We start from the raw sequence: 8,871 nt of genomic DNA on the forward strand, positions 1-8,871 counted from the left end.
TAGATGCATTTTTAGATTGGGTCATTACATTAAAGTGGAAAGGATGAAAGGACTTGTCTAAAATCATATGATGTATTATTGGCAAACCAATAAGAAAATCCTGACTTTTTTCCTTCAAAGCGTTTGTGTATGTGGTGACAAACGTAGCTACTGCCATGTACAAAGACATCTAATGAACTGTTAAAAAGCACGATACAGCTAACATAAAAAGTCAAAACGCTTTTTATTGTTCACTGTTAGTGAAAATACAGCATATTACACATGGAAACAACAGTGCATTCATGCGAACACACAGTGCGGAAGGGCTTATATACTACAAGTTTTAATTATTCAGCTAGGGTTTGTTTTTTTCAGTATATTTTCATTGTTATTCTGCTCATCACAACAGACTTTGTTATTGATCCGGACGTGTATACGAGTGCGAAGCGGTGAAGGACGGTTACAAAGCCTATAGGACTGCGTGCCTCTGCTGTGGCTCGTGAGAAATGCAAGAACACGAGCAGGTGCGCTCCTCTATCTGGGATGCACTAAGAGCATTTTGGAGGAAGGAAAACACATTTTTCACGGCTTATCAGCATACTCCCCAGCTTATTAAAGAGAAGCAATGGATTCCTACCCAGCCCACATAAACTGATGAGTTTTGCCAAAACAGTGGCTTCTTGTTGCAGATGCTGGGCAGTCAGTCCAGCACTACGATCCTGGTCGAGAAGTCATGGCATCCTTTCTTAAGGCACCTATTAGCATAGGATCTCAGCACTGATCTCAGGGGCTGTTGCTGCAGCTGGAAAACAACTGACACATTAGGCTGATTAATCCCTGTAGTAATTCCATTAACCTCCTTAATGGAGTTATAACATGGATGAATTTACCCCTCTTCAGCAATGCGAGACAGAATTGCCCTGGAGAGCCAGTAAATACGGTGTGGCAGGGATATCTGAGGTAAATTTTTTTTTTTTTTTGGTTTTAGTGCAAGGTGAAGCGTGCTGATCAGCTGGAAAACCTCCCTGTCCTCTGGGATGTTGAGCTCCTCACAGCACTAATGGTTCAGGGGGCTTGGGCGCATCTGGAGGGCTCCTGGCACCTCGGCACCTCACCAGGCGTGTGGTTCCCTCTCTCCCTCACTCACAGAGCCTGATGATACGGCTTCTCAGACATCGCCTTTCTATTCACCTTGGTTTCCTCTCCCTGCACCTTGTTGCTGGAGGCTGATTTATCTGCTCGCTGCTCCCTGCCAGGAGGGCAGCCTGGCCTGGGCCGTGTCCCCGGGCACAGGACTGCTGACAGTAGGCAGCAGAGCTGCAGTCCTGGCACGGGCTGCGCAGGGAGCAGATTTCTCTCTGTTTTCCTCCTGCTTTCCCAGCCTGTGGAGAGAAGGTTTGCATGCCACCATAGCCAGGTGCCTCGCCTGCTCCTACGGTGGCTCAATTGCACCGCAGCTCTGTCAGTAAAGGCTTCTCAGTGCTGGGAAGTTACCTCAAGTTTGGCAGAGCCAAAGGCACCCTGCAAGCCCGTCCCGAGGAGCAGAGGCTGTTTGTGCAGCTACCACAACAGCCCAGGCCCTCTGAAAGCTCCCGTGCGGCCTGTCAGGGAGCACGCGGGGCGGCTGAGGGGGCTGGGGCGCCGCGGGGGGGCCTGGCCGGTTTCTCTGCTAGTTCAAAGCCTGTTGCCGCGTTCGCAGGTGCAGTGATGGGGCTACTAAGCTGCGGTATCTCTTCATCTACGTGGTTTGTGATCTCCGTGTTACTACGCTGAGCTGATTCTGCCCGATTGCCAGCCCCTTCCTCCCACGGAGGCCACGGCGCCAAGGGATGGAGTGGCCCAGCTCCTCGGCGATCCCGCAGGCAGGGGGAGAGCAGGGGAGGTGTTGCCTGCATGGGGTGCGCGCGTGCAAGGTTATTTCCCTTTCTGCCTACGGTAGTCGCTTCCCACATTCAGCACAGGGATGAGAAGTCCTAGCAGCCACCTCTTGCCAAAGACCTCCCGCAGGTTCTCCCTCCAGGGCCGGGCTCTCACCACCATCCCCTTCCGCACCTGGTACCGCGTCTGCCCGCGTAAGATCAGCAGCATCTGGTGGCAGCAGAAGCCGGCGCAGGCCAGTCCGATCCCGAGCCAGAGGTAGAGCATGAGGATGACAAACATCTCAGAGCTGAGGAGAGCTCCTGCGGACCAAGAGGCAGGGAGAGAGTCAAAGAAAGCTTTTAGGCACCCCTCACGTGTCAGCGTCACATGCAGCCCCGACAAGCTGGCTGGCCCTATTTAGCAGCCGTACCAGTGGCGAGTTAGGAAAAATGCAGGGTGGTTACTCTAACTACACAAAATTGTTTTCTTTGTAGTGCCATTACTCAATGAACCCCACCGGGGAGGTACTAACATGGTGACGGTCTCTGTAGACTTCTCCCTTTGCTCTTAACGTGAGGATCTGGATTGCAAGGGCAAACTCGGCCAGAAGTGAATGTATTTATAAGAATTCAGCTCTATTTTGAAGAATGTTTAAATTATTTAGGGGTCTGCCTGCTGATCAGAGGGAATCTGGACAGCCTAGATTCCTTTTGAAAGGAGATGTGGGTCTGACAGCATGTAGATGCTTCCAGAAGCCTTACTGTGTGCGTTAATACCAGACAGAATGACTTGGAGTTCATCACTATACCTACGTATAATCTATCTATCTACCTACCTATTCTATATATAAGATATATACATAATACATAAGATGATAAAAAAAATCAGTAATGACTTTCCTACCATCGTGCAAATGCAGTTTGCATATGAACACAAGAAACTGAAACAGAAAACTTCAAAATGCAATCCAAATTCCTTTTTTAAAGCTGCTGCCAGAATGCTCCAAATATTTTGTAGATCTAAAACTCTTAATTCAACAGTTTTTGTTGTGTATGTTTATGCTAAATGTATTTATATAAAAATATTCTGTGGGCCCTTTCCTCGGCAATGATTTTAGAGCTCCTTCTGGAAAATAAGTATAATAGCAGTTATCACCGAGTGACCTTTTGGTGTGTAGGCAGATCTAAACCCATTGAAATAATATTCTCTCTGTGTGCATATGACTGAGTACACACATATCTTGTGTATATTGATATATTATTAAACACCCATATTTGCACACAGGCACACAAAGAAAATGAAATATGTGTCACTACGTGTACAAATAGCCGGTATTATCTCTCTGGTTTCCGTGAGGTTAAAAATGAAAAAGCTGCTGCGTGCTCCCTTCCCTCTGGCGGAGCACAGGGCTGGTGTGAGCTCTGGTCGCCCCACGCCGGCGTGAGTCCACCTGAGTTCCCAGGAGAGACGTGCTGCCGGAGCAGGGACTGCGTGCCAGAGTAGGTGTGCACGGCTGCTTCAGGTTTTAAATTCAATAACGGGGAGCTGGATAGGCACCTCTTGCTTCTCTTATACAGAAGGCCATGGTAGGCGGTGTCACCTGGCTTTGTGGTCCGTGAATCCCAGCCTCTCCAGCTGGCAGTGTGGGCAGCGAGCGGCTGGGGCTGACCCGTGATGGGCACTCAAGCTTTGGGCTCAGCCAGCAGGCCCCTCTGAGGATGATTCGTAAGGACACTGACTAGGGCCTCGAGCTGTCAGAGACTGTTCTCACTTGAAAAAGGCACCGGAGTCATTCAATTTTCATTCTAAATGCAGAGTCATCTTTCCCTTCTCATTAGATTCCATTCAGCTCAGTGGGCTTCGTGTGCAATACAGCACGGGGAGAACAACCCCCCTAGGATGATGACAAATCCTCAGACCAATTCTGTCGGAATAACTTAGGGCATCAGATGGGAAGTCCAGAGCCAAATTTGGGTTTCTCTGCCCTTCTTTTGATGGACCTGAGCGTGACAGGCATGTGTTCCCTTCTGCAGCTGACATTCAGATGGGATGTAGAGAGAGACAGCTATTTTCTTTAGAGCCTTTGGAAGACAGCCGTAAGCTTTATTTCTATGAGCTGCTGAAATTCAACATCTAGTAAGTAATTACCCTTGTTTTCCCCTTGCGAATATTAACCATCTCTCAGCCATATTTTCCAGATATGTGGATTTTTTAACCTGATTTTCAGGTTACGCACAGAAAGCATTTTCTGTCATTTCTTTGTGGATCCAATCTGACCTGTATTTACAAAAGCACTCTCCATTTGTCCCTCCTCAGCACGGTGCATTTTAGTCTTGGATTCACTTTTGCTCTAACTGACCCGAAGTGATCTCGAGCTTATTGCCATACATTATCTTTGCCAGAAAAGCTGAATCACAAGCTGAAATTATAGACTCTGGGTCAGACTCTGAATTTCATGCCTGAGCACAGTCTGGGCAGAACAAGCCAACTGAAAATTTTCCCAGCATGGAAGCAGGAATCACTCAGTTGACATAAGACCAGCAGACTCACCTTTTGTCCTCTTTCACTCCTCCCCCAGTGTCAAGGGCACGCTGGAGAAGAGGAAAGGTAAAGTTTTTTCTCTGTTATAGCAATGCTCTCTTTGGATCCTACCACAACCCATAAGTTATGTTAGCTGCATAAGAGAAAGACTACGTGGACAGTCCTCCCAGGCTGTTTCTCTTTCCTGAGCTGGACGTTGAATGTGCTGGGGGGAGCCCAGAGGGCCCTTCCTCCCCAGCAGCCAAGACACCACTTGCATGCATATTGCTGCATGCTGTCACCCTGGCTAAAGTAGAAATTGGGTGGGAGCTGGGTGCTGGTGCCTCTTGAGGGCATCCAAGCTCCCTGCCCTGTCGTGTCCCACTCAAACACTGCCAACGTGCTGTTGTTGGCACTGCAATTGCTGACACCAGAGCTGGGGCACTTCAATGGCTCTTCAGACACACGCCAGGACCCAGCTCGGTGCTGATGAGCCCAGAAAATCAGAGAGGGAGAACTAATTCCTTGATAATCTCCTCCCACATCCCTGCTCCCCCTTCCAGGCTGGTGTGCCGAGCAGAGCTTAGGCACTGGGGAAAATCATGCCCAGTGTTTTTAATGTTACCGAAGATAACATTATTCACAAAAATTCTTCTACTTGGAAAAATGACTCCATAAAAATGTCATGGCAGGATTTCATGTTTATTGTCTCTCGGTGATTACCATGACAAATCTGCTCATTTGCCAAGTAGAGAGATATTTGTTTGTTTTCAGACAGCAACCCTGCAAACCTAGCCTGGAATCCAAAAAGCAAGCTGGGGCTTCTCTGGCTCTTGTACCACCAGCAATGGAGATCCCACACTCAGATTCATAATCAACACTTCTGGTGGTGGTGCACGAGCCAAAACAGACTCCGGGCCCTTCTTACTGAGCTCGGCTGAATCTGTAAAGCTAAAATGTATGGAGTACCTATTTTAGGCTAACGAAAGCCGATCTGAGTGTGCTAGGCATGAGCTGCATGTGGGGGAAAATGACATTTTTCTGCTGTCACTTTCAGGGCAGAATAACAGTCTAGGCTGTCTGCAGAGTCACTTCTCCCAGCTCAGGTTTTATCTGGTTCTTAGGTTTGGACAGAGAAAGGGAGGAGGTTGTAGAGTTTGGGGGCATGTTGAAAGGTGGAGAGATGAGGCTGGGAGAGCAGGGGAAGAGTTATGGGAGTAAAATCAGGAGGAGGAAGGGGAAGGTTTGGGGAAATTCACAGGAGGACAGGAAGAGAGGGGAAATCAGGAGAAGCAGAAGGAGGGTAAGGGATGGTGAAAGGAAGAAAGAGAGTTTTGCTTTGGCTGCGGAGCTCTTCCAGAGAACAGGCACAGAGAATTTCTCCTGGTTCTCTGTGGAGCTGTGTCCCAGTCTAAGGTCAAGAAAGATTTGGCTGATCACATCACGTTTATAAACTCCCCACTTGGTCTTTGTCGCCTGAACCCAAATTCTCCGTGCTGGAAGGACGGCAAGGTCTCAGTAAGTTCGTGCTGAAGGGAGACAGGAGATGGGTGATGGTGAATGGAGTGGGGTTGTGGACCTGGATGGGAATATCTCTGCTGGGATATGGGGAATCTGCAGACTTGCAGGCTATGAAAACCCACAGACCCGCCACCCCTGCCCGTAAGACAGGCAGAAGGTTCCCCTCGCCTATAGTGTGTGCAGTGACTGAAATCTCCCTCCTCTGTCTCAATGCAACACTCCCTGGACAACAGACAGCCCTATTCCATCACCGGCCAGCTGGTTATGGGGTGTTTTCCAGTGTCTAACACACTACAAACGGGCTGCAGCTGTACCCTGGAGTGGGTCCCAGCCTCTATTTCAAAGCACGGTCCTGTGCAAAGTGTCCCTTGCCACCAAAGAGGGGTTTGATGAACACAGGCAGTTCTCCCACGTGCCCATTCCCCCCTCTACCAGCCCCACACGCAGACACCAGGGAAAGAGCACGTCCCCCGCCCCGGGGCCCTGCTCCCATCTCCGAGGGAGGACTCCTTACCTGAGAAGAACTGGCTGATGGAGTGAGGCAGGAGGGTGAGGAAGGCCAGCGGGCTTGCGAAGGACATGGAGAGTGCCGCAGAAATGTAAGCCATGCCTGCCACCAGGGAGTCGAGGCAAGCCAGGGAGGTGTAGAGGCAGAACATGATGAAGTTCCGCATGTTCCTGCTCCCGATGCAGTTCCCTGTGAAGAAACAGTGGTGGTCATGCCTCTGGGTGACTCTGGCACACAGTCTACAGAAGTGAGTGCTGGGCAGGGCTGAGCCAGGGGACCTGCTTCCATCCAGCCAGTCCGCCACCACTTCGGCTCCTTCGCCCAAGTTTAAGCCCTTGCCCGAGTCCTCGGGGGAGCTCTGGATCACGAGGACGTAGTTGCCCAGGGCATTAGCTGAGAGGAAGAGGAAGAGGGCCCCATGCAGCAGAGCAGGAGAGAAAAGTGGGGTGGTGGAAGGGTCTCTGAACATGCTGGGGATGAAGAGAAAGATCTGGAGGACGAAGGTCACTAGGGAGATGCACAAGAAGTAGGCTGGAGCAACAACATTGAGCAACCTGAGAACTAGCATTGCGGATTACGTTCCTGCAGGGGAGAGCAAGGAGAGGACGAACATCACCGCTCCGGCCGCACACTTCATCCTTCCATTTCCAGCCGGCTCCCCGGCCCCGCTCGGCTCCGGGAAATGCCCCGGGGGGGGGCAGCTCTCCCTCGCCGCCTCCCCGCGGCCCCGGCGGCCCCGGGACAAGCGGGCAGCCCCCGGGCACCCCCGGGCAGCCCCCGGGCAGCGGCCGCTCCCCGGCCCCGGCGGGCTGCGGGGGCTGGAGGGGCAGAGCCGGCGGCTCCGTGTGCCTGCTCGCCGAGCAGAGTCCCTCTGCCAGGCAGGGTCAGTTTTGGTATTGCATGAAAGGAAAAAAGGTGGTGCTGGAGGAGGGGGGAGTGAGCCGGGAGGGGGGGGGGGGAGGAGAAGGGGAGGGGGGAGAGGTTGCTCTAATCCACTGCAATACGGATCAAATCCGATGCTCTAATTTATCCTTTAAAGCCACGGATCTACAGATTACCTCTCTGCCCGCTGCCTTGCTCTGCACGAAATTAGAAAACGCACCGAGCAGCTGGGCAAGTGCCGCCCGGATGCAACCTGCGGCGCCGGGCTACCGAGCCGGGGCGGCCCCGCAGCCGCAGCCGCGGCTCCGGCCGGGCACGGAGCATCTCCGGCGGCCGCCCGGGCTCCCCGGGGCTCCCCCATCGCTCCCCCGGGCCCCCGGGGCTCAGCCGGCACCCCGCGGAGCCAGGAAAGGCCGGGGGACCGGGGGCAGCGCGGAGCCAGCCCGGCACCCCCGGCACCCCCCCGCCGGCAGCCCCAGGGGTCTGCAGAGCCCCGGCGGCCCGGGGGGGGGCTGGCACCCGCCGCACGCCGCCACCTTGCGGTCCCCTTGTCCCCGGCGAGGCTGTCTGGCACCCGCGGAGCCGCCGCCCCCGCCCCCGGCCACGCCGAGCCCCCCGCGGCAGCCGCCCCTGCCCCTCGTCCCCTCTCCGTGTCCCCTCCGTGTCCCCCCCGTGTCCCCGCCGCCCCCCGTCCAGCCCCACCGGCTCCGGGCTCCCTCCCCCGATGCCCCCCCGGACGCCCCGGCTGGAGCCAGCACCTGAGGCAAGGGGAAATTGGGGGGGCGGGGGGGTGTCCCCGCGGGTCCGAGGCCTGCCTGGGTTTGCGGGACCCCCCCGCACAGAGCGGGCGGCTGCCAGGCAAGGCTTTGGGTGGCCGGGCAGCGCGGCGTGCCGGGGGCAGCAGCGCAGACGCGTATTTCCCTCTGGCAGCCGCATGCCCTCGGCCCCCTGTGCCCCCCCACGCAGCCCCTCGCTCTCCCGCACAGCTGCGTGCTGCGCCCTCACAGCTCCGGGGGAAGGCATCCCCGTCTCCCTGCTCAGAAGAGGAAAGGGGAAGGGGAGCGAAGAGGGCAGCGGGGCTGCAGACAACATTTCTGGAGACAGGCACACTCTGCGCTGGTCAAAAGTCAGAAGAAGGTGGCTTTAGACTAATCGTAGGCCCTAGGCTTACTGGCCAACCTCCCAGCACACCCGGTAACGGTCTGCTTCTCCAGGAGAGACTCCCCCTTTGCCTGAGTATAGAGAGCAAAATTAAAATGTGTTTCATGTTGCGTTGTCTAAGGAGAGAGACCTGCAGGAGAGGGAGGCTGCGTTTGTCTCTTGCATGTGGAACAGCACCAGGTCAGTGACAGCAACCAAGTTCAAGGGTCCTTTATCAGAAATATTTTTTCCACCAGGTAACTTTCATGATTCAACGTTTCTGAGAAAAACAGTGGCAATAAGAAAAGCAAGTGCAAACCAAGCCCGTAGGCACTGGATCTGCAGTGACGAACAACTAAGAGACACCTTCGGCAGAACTGGAGGTAAAGCTGCTCCGAACTGATCTAGCTCTCACTCCCACCTCCCTCATTCTCCTGTCACGACTACTGAGAATAAAAATC

The 8,871-nt window shown here is 53.6% G+C and overlaps 1 protein-coding gene across 3 annotated transcripts; it reads right to left on the reverse strand.

Annotated features, from left to right (window-relative positions):
- Nucleotides 1-204: 204 nt before the first annotated feature.
- On the reverse strand, nucleotides 205-8,530 carry ZDHHC22 (zDHHC palmitoyltransferase 22). 3 transcript variants are annotated; one of them, XM_083837606.1, is made up of 3 exons: nucleotides 8,029-8,530; nucleotides 6,395-6,577; nucleotides 205-2,159 (listed from the first exon to the last, which is right to left on the reverse strand). In XM_083837606.1, exons 1-3 carry the CDS (start codon nucleotides 8,360-8,362, stop codon nucleotides 1,894-1,896), a joined length of 783 nt encoding a protein of 260 aa, XP_083693732.1. In that variant the 5' UTR covers nucleotides 8,363-8,530; the 3' UTR covers nucleotides 205-1,893. The 3 variants fall into 3 exon arrangements, with proteins under 3 accessions (XP_083693732.1, XP_083693731.1, XP_083693730.1); XM_083837605.1 differs by lacking the exon at nucleotides 8,029-8,530 and having other exon boundaries at nucleotides 205-781; nucleotides 2,032-2,159; nucleotides 6,395-7,256; XM_083837604.1 differs by lacking the exon at nucleotides 8,029-8,530 and having other exon boundaries at nucleotides 6,395-7,249.
- Between the last annotated feature and the right edge of the window lie 341 nt (nucleotides 8,531-8,871).

This window comes from Anser anser (assembly GCF_964211835.1).
Source record: "Anser anser genome assembly, chromosome: 5".
NCBI lineage: Eukaryota > Metazoa > Chordata > Aves > Anseriformes > Anatidae > Anser > Anser anser.

Coding starts and splice junctions, on each gene's coding strand:
- ZDHHC22 (XM_083837604.1), bottom strand. CDS start 6,956: ATGCTAGTTCTCAGGTTGCTCAATGTTGTTGCTCCAGCCTACTTCTTG. Junction 2,160..6,394: donor CATCAGCCAGTTCTTCTCAG/GTAAGGAGTCCT, acceptor CTTGGTCCGCAG/GAGCTCTCCTCAGCTCTGAG.